This window comes from Cryptomeria japonica, chromosome 9, assembly GCF_030272615.1.
Source record: "Cryptomeria japonica chromosome 9, Sugi_1.0, whole genome shotgun sequence".
In the NCBI taxonomy this organism is placed as follows: Eukaryota; Viridiplantae; Streptophyta; class Pinopsida; order Cupressales; family Cupressaceae; genus Cryptomeria; species Cryptomeria japonica.
Genome location: NC_081413.1, coordinates 428829923 through 428850115, shown reverse-complemented (window position 1 = coordinate 428850115; position 20193 = coordinate 428829923). Strand labels below are relative to the sequence as shown.

Genomic DNA, 20193 nt, shown 5'->3' with positions numbered 1-20193 from the left:
TTAGTGGTTTCACTGTAACCAACAAATATGCCTTTCTTCCCGGAGGGTTCTAGTTTGGTCCTCTTTTCTTTAGGAACGTGAATATACACGTGGCAACCAAAGATTCTTAGATGGCTTAAATCTGGTTTATTCCCTGTAAAGGCTTCTTCAGGTGTTATATTCTCTAGGATTTAATGAGGGCATCTGTTTTGAATGCACACAGTTGTATTTGAGGCTTCAGCCCAGAATGAGATATGTAGATTTTGATCATGCATCATGGCTTTAGCGGCTTTGATGATGGTTCTGTTTTTCCTTTCTGCGACTCCATTCTGTTGAGGATTATAAGGTATTGTACACTCCCTCTTAATCCCAACAGAAATGCAGAATTCTTTAAAAATTTTAGAGATATATTCACCCCCATTATCTGATCTTAGAGTCTTTATTTTTTTCCCAGTTTGATTTTCCACTAAGGCTTTAAATTCTTTGAATTTCAATAACACTTCATTTGATTCTTTGAGTTTTATGAAATAGATCCAAGTTTTCCTAGAGTAGTCATCAACAAACATCACGTAATACAAAAATACCCCTAGTGATAGTAATGACATTGGACCACACAAATCAATGTGGACAAGTTCTAGTACAACTTTTGATTTGTGTTCACTTGAGGGAAAGGACCCTTTTGAGTTCTTCCCTAGAGCACATCCTTTACAAGTTCCAACATGATCAGATTTTAGATTGGGTAATCCTGTGGTGATCTTTCCTATAGAAGGTAGGGCACTAAATCGAAGATGTCCTAATCTTCTATGCCAAATTTCATTAGAATTTGATACTTCATGATTTAGTGCTTGTTTTTGAGTATTACATAGTTTATAAATAACTACCATCTCTAGATCCTATAAGAATAGCATTCTTTATGTTAGAATTTTTAGGCCAAAGTAGAACTTTATCTTCATGGAAGGTGACACGATATCCTTGATCAGCTAGCCCTGAAATAGAGACCAAATTCCTTTTGATACCCAGTACAAAAATAACATCTTTCAATTGTAATGTAACTCTTGTTCTTAATTGAATTGAGTAGGTCCCAATTCCTTTCACTGGCTAGGTAGAATTATCTCTTATTGTAACTTCTTCAGTTGAGTGCCCTTCAAAGGTTTCGAATTGATCTCTAAATCCGGTTATGTGTCGTGATGCTCCACTATCGATTATCCACATATGTTTGTTTGAGTTTAGTTCGCTTGACAAGGCTAAGAAGAATAGAGGATTCTCTACTTCCTTGACTTCAGCTATGGTTGCTTGGGCTTTCCTTCTTTCCGGGCAGAACCTGTGAGTGTGTCCAAATTTATCACACCTGTAGCATTGAATCTTGGAGAAGTCTTTGTTTTTGTGATTATTTCCTCTCTTCCATTTGAACTTCCTTTTCTTCCCCTTGTTGCTTGTGTTAGCATGTAGTGCTTGAATTTCTCCCTCTTTGTTTGGACCCATCCCTCTTGTAATTAGTCGAGATTCTTCTTGAGTGCAATCGTTCTTGAGTTGATCGAATTTTGGTAGTGTCGGTCGAGCACTAATGCCTTGAATAAAGGATTCCCAACTGGATGGTAATCCCTCAAGTGCTATTAGAGATAGCTCCATATCATCTACATTATTTCCAATAGTTGACAATTGGTCTTTCAACTCTGAAATCCTCATGAAATAGGATGTGATTGTTTCTCCTTTGTTCATGTAGATATGCATTAATTGTTGTTTTAAAGTGAGCAATCTACTTGCATTATTTATTTCATATGTATTTTGAATTGTCTTACATATCATAAGCTGTAGTTAGTTTTGATATGGTTGGAAGAATGTGATCTTTAACGGCATCAATTATTATTTTCTTAGCCTTGTTGTTGTGTCTTTTCCAGGTTGTTCTCTCTGGTTCGTCTTCGGGCATCTTTGTATCTTCTTCTATGTATGCATCTAGTTCAAGTTCTTGAAGAATTGCTATTATTCGAATTCTCCATGAGACAAAGTTGGATGCGCCTTTGAGTCTATCCTCCACTCTAACACTGTTCACCATGATTGTTCTTCCTTTGATTCTGAATGCAAGTCTGAATTTTAATTAAAAAATGTCCCTATCTTTTATTTATTTCTCTACCAACCTGGCTCTGATACCATGTTAAGGAATTTAGATCAGTGATAGAGAAAACAATAGTCTAATACTATATAGTAAGAACAAACTTTCAATGAGATCGCTGATATGAATATATTGACCACTAATATATATATATATATATATGATTCTGTCAAGTAATATTTGATGAATATTATCGACCGCTTGTTGTATCATGAAATTTCCACTGTTATTGATATCATCCACAGAAAGTGTCGATATCATTGTATATGTATAATGGTGAAAGGTCATGTCTACATAGGAGCATGACTTCTACGTGGCTTATGCCACGTAGAGTCATGACCCTACGTAAACATAACTCTTCGCATGCATTAGTCACTGTTCATTAGTTATTAGTTATGCATCAAAACATTTACGGTGCTCAATACTATCAAGTTTAACAATAATACTTCGACTTCGACAGTCATCGGATAATGCAACGATGACAGTGATTGATCTGCCATAAGCAATCGGTAATATGTTAATGTTACTATCAATCAATATATCTATATGTATGTGATGTATGATATATATATATATATATATGATATATTGCTTGCTTCAATCCGAATGAGGCTACATCCTTAACAGAAAACACCTTTGTGCGATGTATTCACACACTCCCATCATATTTTTTGACCCTGCCAATGCATTTTTTTTGCTTTTACAACATTTGCATTTTAGTTTTCTTTTTTCTTTCTAATTTTTTGGGCCAAAAACACGTGGAGATGTCCTCCCATCTCCTGTCGATGTCTCCCAAACCCTAAAACACCTCCCTTGGGGTTTCCGAGATGGGAGATGCATCCTAGTCTTTGGGACGCATCCTAGGGGATTGGGGACATGTATCCTTGCAATGTTGCTTTGGCAACATCATGAGCTTATCTCAATGGAGGAGATTGAAGCATTGGCTTTTGATGAATAGTAACTCTTTTTCAAAGCCACAACTACTCGATTATAACACATGTAGTAGTAATATCACAAAACTCAAGGTAGGAAGCTTGTCTTACATATGTCATCAACTAAAATTATTGTTCAGATTATCCAGCTGTATTGAGCAGTTTTAATTATTTCAACTTGGCCAAGAGAATCTATACACCTAGCACCATGATCCCAAACTCCATTTGCTCCTTCCACTTGGTCTTTTGATGCTTATGGCGTTATATCATTGAACAAGTTGTAGAGGACTCCTTACATGAATAGATGCAAAGTACTAGGTGAAAAAGATGTCGACAATGACTACCCACATAGATGCTATGACAGGTTTTCCATTATTAGCCAAATCAGAAAACACCAATCAATATCAAGAATCCTATCTTTCCATTGCTGTAATCAAATATTTCTTTCTTTTTTATCATAATAGATTCCATGGTCCATGTGGGTAAAGCTCTAACCTTTGATTACCCCCATTCTAGATCTCTCAAATGCTCAACTATTTTTTAGTCATCCCCTTTCTCTCCACAAATACTTGAAACAAACTTTTCCTCGTTTGGTTGTTTGACCTAGCTTGGCAATGAGATTTTTATAAATGTCGACACATTCATGAAGATAGTCACAAAGAAACATATAATCAAAATGTGAGCAGTGACTCCCCATCGTTTGTGCTGTGCGGACCTCTATCCTTTATGCTTTAATGGACGCTCATAACCTATTCGCAAGTTCTCATTGTGGCATAGGAAAGGAGGACACAATCAAAGGTTGTGGAATCTAACATTTACAACTGCCAACTGCATTTGCTTCAAAGTTTCTTGAGCCTTTTCAATGAATCCATTTCCTGTGTATCCTGCCTTCCCCTCGTCCCTTCCTACACTCAATAAATGTGGAGAGGGGACACCATTCCTTATAATGGTGTTGCAGTCCCTTTTCTTGGCACCATAACCCTTTTAAATGCACTTGCAAGTCATCCTGAACACTCATACTTTTTTCTCCTGCACACGAGGTTTTTTGTCATCCTCTTTGAATGACATTTTAATTTTATTTCTTTGTTTGTTTTCCTCCACAGTAATCCACCATGGAAGTGGTTGACATGTGGGATGTGACACATTTTAAGGTCCTTTTAGAAGAAATTTTCCTCCGATATCTACTTTGGCTATTGTTATATCTATATTTCTCAACTTTCTTTCTGAAGTACTACTATAGAGACTACAGTCTTCCAAGTAATCTACTAATAACATGGAAAGAGCTTCCAAAACTGTATATTTTCAAATCCATCCCTGATTCATAGATTTATCCATGCTTTCATCCCAAGAGTCCTTGATTTTTACTGGGACTACTTACCTGATCTGAATATTGACTGCCTAAGACTAAGAGCTCTCTGAAGATTGATTGCCTAAAATCCCTCCCCCTCAACCGAATGCTCAAGTGCTCTCCCAATTGTGGAGCCCTCTAACACGTACCTAGAATGCACTGCCCTGGATGAATCCCTCTTCTGTTGGATTCCCAACTCAGGTTGAGAATAATCATCTGGACCAATTGGATATTGACAAATCAGCACTGATATGAGGCCACATCTCCTTGATGTAGTGATCTTCCAATAGGCAAGGATGACCTCCCAAAAGCAAGGTTCAAACAGGGAAGAAGTGCAATGAAGAATTCTGGATCAGATATTTCACCATTTGATTAATGTGCTCCAAAGCCATGGCTACTCGTATTTCCCCAGACATAATTTCACTTTACCATTTCCAATGTAGGAGCATCTCAGGGGTTGTGCAATCCTGCATCACCCAAAACTATTTCATTAATGTTTGCTTAGCTTCTGCAAATTTTCTTCCTTTGTCACAGGTATTTTATTCTTACTGGAGATTCATTTTCTTACCTCAGACCTCTGGGTACTCACACAGAGTACAGGCAGTCATCATCTTATGCAGTGCTGCATATCACTGTTGAAGCCTCCAAACTGAAATATAATTATTGTAATAGGACCTGGAACAATGTCCATTTGTCCAATTTTGTATTTTGTAAGCCATGGCATGTTCTTTTATTAAAGGAGGCCTCATTTAGACTGTGCACTTATGAATTTGGATTTCGCACCAATTTGTAAGGTCCCTAACTGGGACCAATCCTAGGAAAGATTATTAACCATAATAGCACATTTGTGCTTGGCATCTTATTGTTATATTGCAGAACCCCTATAAAAGGTGGACAATTCAACTGATGAAAATCAGCAAGGAGGATGGATAAAACAGATTGAAGATCAGACAACAAAGAAGAGTATGAATCTTGGCATGTATTGTTGTTAACATTCTGTTGTGCGTTGCACATGCTCCCTGTCGCCGATAGGGTCCCCCTCTTTTTTGGTCTTTTCGCCTTCGCCCTGTTGAGTTCTGCGCAGGGTGTCTCGCGTCCCTTTTGAGTAGGCCCATAATCAGTCCAAGAGATGATGATGTCATGGGCGGAAGCCCGGGAATCCGCAAGATAAGTTTAACGTTTGGGCGTTAAAATTCCAAGAGGATCGTTTAAACTTGTAAGATCGCCTAAGTTAGGTAAGGAATGGCAAAAGCTTGCAAAATCCCCCAAAAGATGAAATGTCTAAAGGTCGCAGAAGGACCCAAAGTGCCGATTTTCGCCAAAGGATATAGAGGGGAGAAAAAATTGTTAAAGTGTCAAAAGTTGACAAAACCTCCCAAAATCCCGAAATTCGCACTAAGGGGGAAAATTACAAGAGTTTTTAAAAGTTTGCAAAATGGGTGAAAATCCCGATTTTCGCCAATCAAGGGTAAATTGCAAAGATTTTTTTAAGTTTTCAAGACCTCCCATAATCCCGAAATTTGCATTAGAAGGCTTAAAGTGCGAAACGTTAAAGTTTGCGAAAACCCCAAAAACTCCGAAGTTCGCTGTCTAAGGCAAAAATGACAAATATTTTTAAAGAATTTCCAAAATACTCTAAATCTCCAAACTTTGCAAACCTCCTCCAAACGCCGAAAATCGCATTCCAAGAGGAAATCGCGATTTTCGACAAAGTTTTCAAAAGCAACCCAATCACCGAAAATCGCACTATGGAGGTTAAATTGCAAAAGTTAAAAAGTTTTCAAATCATGTCAAATCGCCGAAGTTTGAGCCAAAAGGGAAAATCGCGATTTTTTTTAAAACTTTGCAAACCTCTTCAAAACCCCGAAATTTACATTCCAAGGGTAAATCGCGATATAAAGTTTGCAAATAGCTTAAAAGCGCCGAAGTTTGAAAAAGACCCCCAAATCGCGATTTTTGGTAAGTTGTAAAAGTTTAAAAACTTGCCGAATGTTCTATTTTGCCAAAGTTCGGCCACTGAGGCAAAATCGCAAAGTTAAAATTTAAAAGGACCCTCCAAAATGCCGAAGTCGCGAGCTAAGTCGGGGGTGCGAAGTTTATATAGTTTGCAAAGCATAGAATCGCCAAAGTTCGGTGACTAAGGTGAGGTTACAAGAGTCTGAAGTTTGAAAAACCCCCTCAAACCCCGAAATTCGCATGCAACAGAAAGTCGCGAAGTTTATATCATTTGCATAAAACGCAGTGTCACCAAAATTTCCCTCATTCACTAAAGTTCGCGTAAGGTTAAGTTCGCGCAAAGTTTATAATCCTTGCAACGCCACAAACCCATTCTCATCGCGCAAAAAGGAAATTGTGAAGTTCATAATTTGCAAACCTCCCTCATTCTCCAAAATTCGCCATAAAGGGGGTAAGTGTTGAAATTTTAAAGTTTGCAAACCTGTCTAGAATCCCGAAGTTTAGCAAAATTGCTGAGTTTGAGGGTTTTCAAAGATCTTAAACCCATTTTCAACGCTATAGGTAAAACGGAGGTTAAATAGTTTGTTGAAGAACAAAAACGCCCAAGACGCCATAGAGGAGGAAAAACGTAGAAGTTAAAGTTTCAAAACATTGCAATAACCCCGAAGTTTACCACTAAAATTGCAAAGTAAGAGCTTGCAGCAGGAATCAAAATCACCGAATTCCAACCAAGGTAAGTTGCTAAGTCTAAGACTTAAAAACGGTATTCTTCTCCAAACTTGGGCGCAAAATAAGAGACATAGAGTTAACCGTTAAAATTTGAAATTGCAGAAACCCTCCCATTCCAAATTTGCAAGTTGTGCATTTGTCTTTTCAAAAGCATAGGGCATAAGGGGGGCATTTTCAAATTTCAAAGGAAATCATTCCTGCAGGCCAGATTGTGCGGATTGACACCATTTATTTCGCCAAGTAAGTTTGCTTTGTCTCTCTTAGAATCGTTTAAAATGCGGATTGACAACATTTATTTCGCCAGGTAAGTTTGCTTTGTCTCTCTTAGAATCGTTTAAAATGCATGCAGAATTGGATAGATGTGTTTTTGCAAAATTGATCAAATGATTAAATCTTTAAACCGCATCTTTTCCCATTTAAAAGCATCAGGCAAAGCAATTGAAATCGGAATCTATCCCAGGGGTTAACCAAGAACGCATTTTCAGACTTAGAGAATCTTAAAGCTCATCCTTTTTTTTTTTTTTGAAAATTGATCCTAAAATGTCTAAGTGTAAATTTAGCAGTCGAAATCGCCCAAGTCCTTGAACGGCAGCCGAATAAGTAAATTTTTTAATCAAAGAGCTTAGTAATGTTCACGTCTAAATCAATCAAGCTCTTTAGCTGCAGTATCGTGCTTTCTTCAAAATTCGGTTTTCAAATTAATCTTTGTGTGCTAACGTATCCCTTTTATCTAACCCGATTTGTTTCCTTTATCTCGTCTCGTAATCCGCATCCGGTTGTGCAGGATAGATGCCTAAATATGCGGTAGAGTCCTCAAAGACACCTGGTGCAGCCGAAACGTCTCGAGCATCCAAATCAGACATCCCTCACAGAGTCAAAAAGATGAAATATCAGTATCAGAGAGGAGGACTGAGGGAATCAAAGGTTCAAAGCGTATGGGAAAATGTAGGTGATACTGACCTGGGCCACATTGATATTCAAGATTTCAGAGACAGAGTTTTCTCCCCTAACGCCTATGGCAGGCCTAGGCGGATGATGGAAAGTGGCATCGCGGATTTCCCCCGTCAGTGCAAAATTATGAGCTGGTAGTAGAGGCTGCCCGACATTACCAGCCAAACACCAGATTGGTGCTCCTTGAGAATATGGTCCTCGTTGACTTCACTCCTGAAGCCATCGGTGACGCGTTTGACATCCCCTTCCCAAACAACCCCATAGCAACAACTATAGATGAAGCGCAAGTGGCGTATGATATGAACCCTGCCAAATGCAGAACATTGATAAATGAGGAGTGGTACAAGGAGAGAAGACCTCCAAGCATCAGAATTGGGAAAAAGACCCCCAGAAGCGACTTTCACAATGAGCATAGAGATATGGTCACATTGCTCAGCAAGGTTATGGGACTCCCCCAATCTAACTACTTTGAAGAGTGGATGTTCTACTTTACAGAGCAGGTCTTCGCTGGGAAATCCAAGTTCGACTGGGCCCAGCTAATAAGTGACAACATCCATACCCAGTTGGTCGAACTTGAGGAGAAAAAGTACTTTACCATGACATCCTATCTAGTCTATATGTTCGCCCGAAACCAGCCACTGCCAGGTTTAATCATGAAGGGTGAAATTGGGAATGGGCCCAATCAGGTGAAGGTGTACAATTGTTATCCACAATTACACTATCAGGACATAGCTCAGAGGGAAAAGAACAGCTCTGCCTATGCAGTTGGCCAGTATGAGCGTGTCAATGACGCCTTCACAATGCGCCTAGTCAGGCTGATGCAAGGAGGACTACACATAAGGCTTTCAGAGCAAGCTACCATTTGGATACAGAGGTATGGCGCCTGGTTCACCCAGTTCCCAAGATTCTCCTACATCTGAATAGCTGGCTTTGAGGGTGCTCCTTTCCGACTTCCACGATATCCAACCGACAAGATAGTTCTTCTGGAAGTTGCAAGGCAAGCACGTCCGGCGAACAGTTTACTCAGAAGCAAGAAGCAGTCTGGATTCGTCTTCCCTATGATTTTAGGTAACCTTGATGTCCATTTGAAGAATCCAGCTCATGTCGAAGAATCCCTTGCTGAGTTAGCCTCCTATGGCCTACAAGAACATTTCCCAAGGAAATGCTTTGATCACGACAATCTGGTGAAGAGAGCCTACGGCAGGCGCTACAAAGAAAAGGAGTCAGTTGAAGATTATTGGAAGAATTGCTCTGATGACTATGAGGTCCGACGACGCGAATATTCAAAGCTAAGTGTGCAGCAAATGCGGCTCTATGAATACCATCGGGTCCCGGATCAGTTAACGAATTCAGGAAATTGCTTACAAGTCCGAGAATTTGAGGCAGTAAGACATCTCTTGCCAGGCATCGATTGGTCACAAAATCCAATCACTGATTTTGAGGCGGTTATGGCAGCCCCCCAGCAGATTGAGCGGCTGATTCATGAGGGAGTCCAGTTCACCTACCACATGATGGGTAGCCTTGATTCTCAGTCCTCTAAAGATGAGGGAACCTCGAGTGCACCTAAGGAAGAGGTTGAAAAGCCCGAAAAAAGGAAGAAGGCTAAAGCCAGCAGAGGGACTCGGACATCTAAAAGAACAAGAAGGGAGAAGATCCCTATTAGGAGACCAGAGTTCACTTCATCATCAAAAGACCTCAGTTCATCTGATGATGTAATTGAACTAGATTATATACTTGCTCCGCCTTCCCAGAGCGAAGTTGACGTATTCGGAGCTGATGATCCTCCTAAACAAGACAGGCTAAATACAGAGGTAAGGATCATTGAGTCTGTCGAACCTGAGAATCCAGTTGAGGAAGGAGAAATTCTGTCCACTCAGGGGCTTGAGATGCATGAACCGACCCAGGGGAGCCGCCATGAATTGCAACTGCATAGTACTGCCAAGGATGACTCCACTGTTGAAGGAGAGCAAAGGATAGATGAGACCCGCGAGCCTGAAAGGACTGAAGAACAACCATCACATGAAGATACCAGACAATTGTTCAGTGAAGTAGGAGAGAATTCAGCTGCAAGCAAGGGACTTGACACTTCCTCCACTCCTCCTGTAACAAAGCAGCTACAAATATGCGATGAGCCAGTTGAAAACATTAAAGAGCAGAGTGGGAATTTAACCATAGCATCCGAGCAAACTATACCTCAAGATTGGTTAGTTGCTCGAGCTCAGCGAAAGGCAGCGACCAAGCCACCCATCGACTTGGAGGACATTTTCTCGCGCATAGACGAAGCTAAGTCCAAGGGGAAGAAAAAGCCTAAAGCATATTCCCGAATAACCAAGGATGAACAAAGGAACCATACCCTCCATATCGCCACCCCGCCTGTCGATAAGCCAGCAGATCAAGTTACACTGGCTGATTATAGCATCACAACCGTCCCAATCGGACGAGCCACCAAGGAACAGGAAAGGGAGGAGTTCAAGGACTCCGTGCAAAACATGCTCAGGCAACTCGAAGAGATAACTGCTGAGAAAGACATGTATCGAATTCGTGCTGAGCAGGCCGAGGGGTACGTTGATCACCTTCTGAGACCATTGCATAATGCCCCCGAATCCCATATTCCCCCTACAGCATTGGCGCAAAGGACCACTACAGAATTTGAAGGAGTACGAGATACCACCAAGGCCGTCAGAGAATGGATTCAAAGCATTAAAGAAAGAGGAGAGCAAATCTTCAAGGATCTGTATGAAATGGCCCTCCATAGGGAATCCACTATTATCAAAATGTGTAAGCTAAGGAATGCTATAACACTCATGAGGCCATTGCTAGGGCATTGCCCCTCATTAGGGCTCTATTTTGGACCTGCTCTCAAATCCCCACTATTGATAGTATCCTAAATCCTTATAGTGTCAATACCTTCAAAGAATGGTATTGGACCCTCAGCATGAAGGACGACATGAAGGATAATATCAATAAAATGCATGATAAGTGCGATGACACTTTATCAAATGTGAAGGACCTTGGTGAAAGGATCCTCAAATCCATGGTTCCCGGTTGGAAAAATAGTATGGAAGATAGTGAGGTGCAACCACAGTGGGAGGACAGGCTTAATCCCAGGGTCACTTACTCCGTGGAGGATCTAGATTTTGTTGTTGGGCTGCAAGCAGACATATCATGTTTTGAAAATCACAAGTCATACTGGAGAGAAGAGCTGGAGAATTTAGATAGCCTCCTACAGGGTATTCATTACAAAATGTTTAATCCTCCTATGTTGTCGACGACCGAACTATTCGAGTTATGTCTGAGATTTCAGGACTACGTTCGGGTAGAGCGTGCAGCCGATCGGGATATCTGGGGAGAGTACCTGCATGACGAGGTCGAATTCATCACAAAGGAATCTACAACTGGAAAAGAAAAAGTGCTTTCTTAAAATACATTTTTTCTTTTAAAATTGAAAAAGCACTTTTTGGCCAAAAGTTCATATTTGACTGCCAAGTCAACTGTAAACTTTAAACTCTGTGCATGTGCACTTTTTGAATTGTTATGGATAGTTTTTAATTACCTTTTTTAGGTAGTTATTGCTTCCCTTTGGGTGGTTGCTGATATTTACCTTCCATTTATGGGTATGGGTACCTTTTTGTACAGATGAATCTGGGCCACTTATTTAGTTTAGATCTTGGTCATTCATCTATTTCTGGAATTCTATTTAAAGGGATTGGTTTTCCCTTATTTTTGTAAGAAGTTCAAGGATTGTTGCTGAAGCTCTGGCAAAATTTACATAGGATTAATGGAAAATTAAGGCTGTTTTCATTTCTTTGAGAGTGCATGGTCTCCTTCTTCACCATTTAAATTATTCTGTTATGTCTTTTATTTTTCAATAGCATTTTTAGGATAAACATCTGATAGAATCCTCGTTGTTCATACCATTAAGGACTGACTGATTGTCATTCCCTTTGCATGGTTAATCTGAACCCTCTCATATGCTCAGTTCGGTTATTAAACAATTAGTGAATGAATGTTAAAATTCAGAATTTATGTTTAATAACATGAAAATCTAGTTTTCCCTGAAGATCGCACTAGATTCTTACAAACATTGTGCTTAAATAGCTGATAGTGTTAAATCTGGTTATTTGGAGGTGTCTGTCTGTTTTCCTGAACATGTTATCTTAGTTAGGTAATCAGATTTTTTGTATCTCTTTTCCCTATCCCTCTTTTTTCCCTTTTTTTACCAAGAAACCCCATAGCCAGCTGAATTAGTATCAATCCAACTGAAATCAACCGATAGCGAGACTGTTAAATTTCAGGGAACTCACCCGAAAGTTATTCATCTCATCGTAAGTCCCCTTTGTGTTTCCAGCAAAACACATCAAACCACTGAGTAATACCGCAGTCAAGACCTGACAATCAAAACCTTGAGGTCGTCCCCTTTGATCAACAAAACCAGCATTAGGGATTTCCTTATCTCAAGAGAGGATAGGATACTCGATGAGATCATTCTATTCTGCGTTGGCCGGATGGAGTTTACAGCGATGCGGCTTTAGACACGTCAACACATTCCTATTGTGCATGAACATGTTGTAACTATAGATATAGATATATACAAGCTGATTTTCTGCACCACCTTGTATCAAATCTTCTAAATTCAACTACTCTTGCATTGAGTTTTCAATTTCTGTAGTTGTGCTGCATGAATAGGCACTCTTTAGTTAGACCTTCTATATGTGCTCTATCAATTACCCACATCAGAAATCCTCTCCATCATGATTCATACCCCTCTTTTAAGTACCATGCATTGGTAATTATATGCTAATGTAGATTTAAACAAACTGTATGTTTTATGATAGCCACTTACCAAACACAGATTATCTTACATTACAGTTTAACAAATATTTCGAGATTCTGTAAAGTTGTAAACTCACCAGGCATATAGAACAAGTCAAGTCAATATCGATCTTGAGTGAATCAAGAAGGATACAAGACAAAGATGGCTTCCCACCATCAAAGGTGAGTGACCATTCCCCAGAAACAGATGCTAGATTATTACTGTCATTCATCAAGTTCGTGTGGAAGGCAATAAGCTCATTCAATAATGGAGAATGAAGAATCTCCATTTGCATAATCTGTGCATGAGTTCTGAATTCTCGTCCCTGCTTTGAGTAGTGAATCTGCAAAGAAGACTAAAATCAGGTTTTCCATCTGCAATGAATTGAAAATTTCCTTTAAACCATTAAATGAGAATTATATAAAACTTCTGCAAGTACTCTGATTTGGCAAAAAGAAAAGATTCAGAGAAATGGTGCTAATGTATGTATGATTCTGGTAACTTGGGTAAAAACTAGTCCATAAGTTTGGAAAATGGGAACAGACCTTGTCATACTTTTTAAGTATTTTGTGAATGGCCAGGGCGTTGATGGAAGCATAGCTTACCAAATTGTTGCCCTCTTGAATCATCGCTACCTGCTTACCAGCAAATTTACCTGTCATCCATTTAAGAAATTTCTGAAATCCAGAGGCAAGGTGCAAGTCTAATAATTGCTTTGCCCGTGCATTGAAGTAACAAACCACGGCAGCCATTTCAGCCAGCAATAATGGGAAAAAATTCTGGTCACAGACTGCATGCAAATTGCCATTCACTACTGAGCTCTCTTTCAAAAAGCTACAAAAAGATTATAAGATATATGCTAGACCTCAAATTTACGTGCACTAATTAAATCATCTTCATACAACCCAGAAATAAACTTTTAACAACAAAAAGAACGAATAACTGCTATCCCTTGTTCCACAAGTTGTGAATTTCCTTAAAAGCTATAACAATCAAACATAAGAGGCTAACAAAATTACAAGAACCATCTCTTGTCTGCAATTCTCTTTCGAAATTACAAAATGTATTCAAACACAAAATAAAAGTTTAGGAATATAACCCAAGCTTCTCAGGCATGAGTTTGAGGTCAATGGGGTACATTTAAGTGCAAGGCATATTAACATTTTTAGGACTGTTGCCCAGGTAAGTGGCACTAAGGCAGTAGTCACTAAGATGCAACCCAAACGTAAACTACACCATAACTTTTAAGGCAGCCATAACTTTTTTTGGGTAAATTATCCCTTTTTAAGCATAACCTTCAGCTTTAAACACGGGAATTAGGAGGTAACTCTTTCACTCTTTCTGCAATTAGAGGACTCGGCCAATTAAGAACGTGATCCAGACTTATCCCACGCAAGTTTAAGCTGAAGGGAGTAAATTTAAGTCTTAACCATCTTTAAATGCTGCCCAAGCTTGCCCGGCACTGGCCACTAAAATGCTACCAAACTTACACTACACCATCATACCCTAAGACAGCCTGTAATCTCATCAAAATTTACAAAAACTTTCGAGAATAAGAATATTTATCAAAATTAATCAACCTTCAACTTTACCAGTATTTATTGGGTCTCTATGTCTGGGCCTAGATGTCAGTACTTAGTGGTAATTCTTCGGCCCTTGTTGAGTAATCTTCATCATTGACCACGATCTAACAAGACAGTAGATGAAATAGTTTACCCAATTTACAGGTCCGGAAGATTTAAGCCTCGGGCTCTCCTTTTTGAAAGTCAATTTACTTTTAATATCTAAATTCATCTTACTCATCAGTTTGAAGGTTCTGAATTTGACTGTGTAAGTAAAATAAACATGTTTCGGATCATATCACACTCCGGGATCCATCGTCATCTTACTGATAAGATTTAAACAAACTTTTAAACTTATTTTTCAGACCAACACAGTTAGAAACATAATAATAGATTCATGCTGCCAAACAAAAGTTATTTGGATATTTCAAACAAACTTCAAAATCATAAAGGTTAAAATATGATGATTTTTAATGGTAGAGTCAAATTCTAAGAGAGAATTTTTAGGATTTAGTTTAAAGAACTCAATTTATTAGATTTTGTAAGAAATTTTTGAGAAATTTTGATTATATAAGAAGAGAGGGGAAATATAATATCAGCAACCAATCAACCATTATAAGAAAGCTACTATTGTCAATAGACAAGGAAAAGTTGATGCATTTTAACATTCGCATCCCGTTGACATTATATTCAATAAACATAAACATAACATATTCAAAGAAATTCTATAAATTCTAAATCTGTTTAAAAAAATTTCCAAGGCTTACTTACTAGGGCAAGAAGTGGGATTGGGACACCTAATTAGCAGGCCAACTCCGTCTCTGCTATTATTGTCATTATTGAGCTCTCCTGAGCTGGTCGCTGCATCGGAAGCAATTCTTTTGCCGCCTTGCTTATGATCTATTACAGTGCACTGTTTGAGAACTTTCTTGAATTTCTTAAATGAGACTCCAGGCAGTTGATCTTGGAGCCCCTGCATGTACTCTCTATACCTCTTACAGAACTTCATCGCAGAATTTTACGATAGATATTTTCTTTTACCAGACTTTGACACTAGAAATTCTTTACTGAACACATGAAAATACTTGGTTTGAAGCAAAAAAGAAGAATCCCGCGAAAGACGTCAAACTGGACACAGAACATATCTGTTGCAAAGAAATCGCGCCGCTGTGTTTATCAGCGCCGTTACAGAACAGATTACACGTATGATTTGGCAGTTATGACGAGGAAGTAATGCCGTCTGGAAAAAAAGTATTGTCATGGCGGGACATTTCACCCGTACAAATAAAACTACAAATAAAAACCAATAAAATGGAAACTGTATTTTACATGTATTTTACAGGGGAAAAATAAAAGAATTAGGCAGCTTTAAAATCGTCATTTTTTAAGCTAAGAAGATTTAGACAAGACAACTAGCCCCAGATTACGTCAAAAAAAGCTTGCTCTTCGGAGTAAGAAAAAATGTGAGAGAAAAGCAAGTTGGTAGAAGAAGGCAAGAAATTTAAAAAGAAAAAGGGAAACTAGCCTAAAGGTGATGGTGCTTTGTTTGTGATTCTATTTTGTTTCATTTTTATTTCACATTGTTTTTTAGGGAAGGGTCTTAGTAATGGACATAGTTTCAATAATGGACAGTTTTTTGTCAATTCAACCCTGCGTTTCTAGATTGTAAAGAGCTCAAAAAATTGATAATGAAAAGGAACATTTGTCCACTACTACTGCATATTTTGAATTATCTACTATTGGCACAAAGGTGATTATGTATTGGGCCGCACTTTTAAATGACCACTTTTTGATCTTTGCCGACATAACGAATTCCACAGCGTGCATCGTTACTACCCAGAAGCTAGATCCTTAGTTATAAACAGTTAAGTTGTATACCAAGACAACAATTAAAAAAATCAAAATCTAATGTAAAGTTTGAAAATTAAAAATACCCAAAATTAACTATGTCCACAACAAAATAAATATTATTATTTTCATATATATCGTTTATTTATTAAGATGATTCAAGATGAACTTACTTTAATGTCAAGATGTTTAGGAATGAACTTGAAAGTCAAATATTCAAATTCAAGTTTCGAAGTTTTCACTCCCTCACTAGTTAATACTAGTCAACTTTGCATATAGTGAGACATGCCATTGAATTTGAAGGTATTTAATTGCATAAGAAAAAACAAATGTCTTCATTTAATTTAATTTTAGTGAGTACTTGTCATTGTCATCATAATATTATAATAAAAATATTTGTTGTAAATTTAATTATTATTATAAATTTAAATTATTATATTTTAAAATTATATTATTTTAATTGTATTTATGTAATATTAATTATATTTGACTTTAATAAAATAAATATTAATAATATAAAATCGTAGAATAAAAATATTTAAATTTATGATTAAAAGTTATTAAATTATTTTGTATATATTAAAATGATTAAAAAGAATATTATAATTTTCAAAAAGTATTAAAAAATATAATGATTTCAAAAAAATATATACAAAATTATAATTATAAAGAATACATATAATAATTGAGTTTGTTATTTTCTAATAAAAATATTTGTTGTGTAATGCTTATGAAACAATTTAATTTTTTATATAAATTTTTATTTTATTTTATTTAAATGGTGTACATCAAATTCCTATAAAACAAGTGTCATATAGTGGCAAGTATTTGCCTTCATAGTATTTTAATAATAATATTTGTTGTGAACTTCAAAGACGGGTGAGCATTAGCAGAGTTGTGTGTGCATGTGCACGCTAGGGCTCATGCCCTAGCTATGTTTGAATTTGTCTATTCATGTTGCATGTGCTTTGGTTGGTCTACGGTATGTTTGGGATCGGTGTGGGGTTGTTTACTGCAACTGGTGCTCAAGTTTGATGGGGTGTGGAGATTGTTTGTTGCATGTTCCTTACATTGGTTGTGGTGAAGAGTTTGGGGTGAGCTTTTCAGTTTCAGGTTGCTCTTTGATCTGCCTTTGCTTTGTTTAGAGCTTGCGTTCTTGGGTTTGGTTTCAACAGTCCCCTTTTTTGAGGCGTGTGGTTGTGACCTTTTGATCCTAGTTTGTTCATGGCGAAGAGTGGCATTTTTTCAAGGTTTTTGTCTTCTAGCAATATGGTCTCTATAGAGCCAACTTCTTCTCTACATGCAAATTCCATGGACCATTTGAATTTGGTTTCATCTAGCGAAGGTTCTTGTTTTGTTAAGGGCCACCCTAGAATTAAAAAAGTTAATGGTTGTTTTGAGAAATGCCAAGATCGTCTTGTGTTGATAATTCAACATGAAACGATATCAGAGGATGTTACTTATTTTGTGCAATCATACTCTTATCTATAAATTTATGCGACTTTGGCTATCGATGCATGTTTTGGCATCTTGGGCACAACAAATCTAGAACCCTAAATGTGATATGGAGTTAATGATGACTGGTAGTAACCACTTTCTAGTTGTTTTTTCATGCATGACAGATAGAAATAAAGCCTTTGAAGGTGGCCCTTATTTCTATAATCAAGTTGGTCTTCTCATCAAGCCCTGACAAGTAGGGTTCAACTCTATCGAGGAGCTCCCTTCGAGAGTCCTTGTTTGGTTTCGCCTTCTTAGGCTCTCGCTTGAGTTTGAGCAAAGCAATATTATTCATTTGATTGCTTTCCTACTTGGCAAACCTATTGGCTCCACTATCTAAACTCATGTTAAGAAGGTAATCTTTTTTGCTCATATTTGTATTGAAATTGATTAAATAATCCCTTGCCAAATTTTGAGGATATATACCTTGGATCCTCTTCTTGGATTCATCAACTTGAATATTAGATACTTTCATTTAGATGTCATATTTTCCACGAGTATGAACATTTACAAATGAAATGCCCTCAATATAATTCCTTAGTTGTTTGTGCTAGTGCTCCTTCTAGTTTTGCTCCTAAAGCTGACAAAGGGGAAGCTCTTATGGTTGAAAAGGGTGCAGATAAAGAAGTATGTGTTCAACTAAGTCTCTCAATAAGGGGAGAGGACAAAAAAGAACTCTGAAGGATAGGAAAAATGATGAAACCTTCAATTAGTTTGATGCTTTGGATGATTTGGTCCAGGAAGAGGGGATTCCAATTGAGTTGGCATCTAGTGTTGGGCCTTTTGGAGTAGCTTTGTCAAAATATGGTAGGGATGATAATCAAAATTTCTTTGATGGATATGTACAAGATAGGTAGATGGATATAGATTTACCATCTCATAACCTGGATGTTCTTGTTCCAAGTGAACCTCTTATCCAGAGGGGTGTTAGTATTATGGAGGTTCCAGTATCTCTTCCAGTGGTTGAGAGTTTGGATCCTAGTAAAAATAGTGGGACTCCTCAAGCTTAAGCTTTGCATCAAAAACCCCTCAAATAGGGTCCTCTAGAGAGGCCTTCAAAGGAAGGATGTAAGTCGGACTAGGTTAAGGTGAAGTTAATTAGTGAGATGTTAGTGGAATCTGGCTCAGTGAAGAATATTGACTCCTTCTCCCACTCTTGCAAATGATTGACATATCATGGAATGTGACCTGGGTATGAATAGAACCCCTAGACAAAAGGCTATTTGTGAGTTATTTGATTCACATTCTCCTGACATTATTTTTACTCAAGAAACTAGGTTAATATTGGATGCTTTGTTAAGAAGAAATCATAGAATTTGGTCTCGTGGTCTTTGTCAACGTGTTGGGGCACATGGTAGCTCTAGGGGTATTTCTTGTTTCTAGAACCCAAAAATATTATTCCTCTGTGGTGGATATTGAGTTTCTCCTCTATTTCCTTGGTTGCTTCTAGCTTGGATTCTAGTGAAACTTGTCTTATCACTAATGTATATGCTCCTACTGATCTCTTTGGTAAATCATAACTTTGGTCTCACATCAAATATGTCTATTTTTTGGTACTTCTTGTTCCTTGGATTGTGGCTGGAAACTTTAATGTAGTTACTAGTTTGGAGGAAAAAAGAGAAGGCTTAACCAAGTTGGACCCTTTTGCTAACCTTCTTAGAGATAATATTGATCATTTGAGCTTAATTGATGGGAAACCAAATAATGATACCTTCACTTGGAACAATAAAAGAAGTGGGGAAGATGTCATTTTAGAGAGGCTTGATAGATTTAAGTCTCTTGTTTTTGGATAGGTGATAGGTGAAATACCAACTCAAAGATCTTGGATTGGAGAGGTTTTGATCACTAGCCAATCAAACTCTTAGTTGTTCCTTTAGGGCCTCTAAACATCCTTCTTTCAAGTTCCATCTCATGTGGTTGTAGTATACTTCTCTCCAATATTTAATGATTGTATGGTGGCAGGAAGGGAAAGTTGCTTATGGTAAAGCTATGCACTCTTTTGTTAAAAGATTGCAGTATGTGAAATACAAGCTCAAGAAGTAGAATGGACAATTCTTTGGAAATATGCACTTCAATAAGATGTTAGCTAAGTCTCAGCTGGATACTATTACTCATTTGATCTAGGATCAAGGAATTACTTTGGATTTGAGTAGACAAGAATCAGTAGTTGTTAAGGTGTTGGAAGGATGAAATCTTTAGAAGGAGATTTTTTGGAAACAAAAGTCTTGTGTTGACTGGCTTCAAGAGGGGGATAGGAACATTATTTTTTTTCATTATTTGGCCAAGGCTAGAAGGAATGGTAATATTATTCCATCTCATTTTTCTTTGGAAGGAGCACAATTGTCTTCAATGGGAGATATTTCTGGGGAGGATTCTCAATACTTCTCTACTTTATTTACCAAGGATTTCCCCCCAACAATTGAATATGAAACTTCTATTTTGAATTGTATTCCCTCTTTGGTTTCTAG

At 37.8% G+C, this 20193-nt stretch overlaps 1 protein-coding gene across 5 annotated transcripts in view; it reads right to left on the bottom strand.

Annotated features, from left to right (window-relative positions):
• The window catches only part of LOC131077854 (probable E3 ubiquitin-protein ligase BAH1-like 1), a 52569-nt gene extending 36753 nt beyond the window's left edge, over positions 1-15816 (bottom strand). Inside the window, exons 1-3 of one of the 5 annotated variants that reach the window (XM_058015442.2) lie at positions 15152-15816; positions 13424-13473; positions 12916-13161 (exon numbers count right to left, since the gene is read on the bottom strand). In XM_058015442.2, coding sequence (XP_057871425.1) covers positions 12916-13161; positions 13424-13473; positions 15152-15389 — 534 coding nt within the window. In that variant the 5' untranslated portion in view covers positions 15390-15816. Of the gene's footprint in view, positions 1-12915; positions 13162-13363; positions 13609-15151 lie in introns of all 5 variants that reach the window. The other 4 variants (XM_058015441.2, XM_058015439.2, XM_058015440.2 and 1 more) reach the window with 4 other exon arrangements.
• Between the last annotated feature and the right edge of the window lie 4377 nt (positions 15817-20193).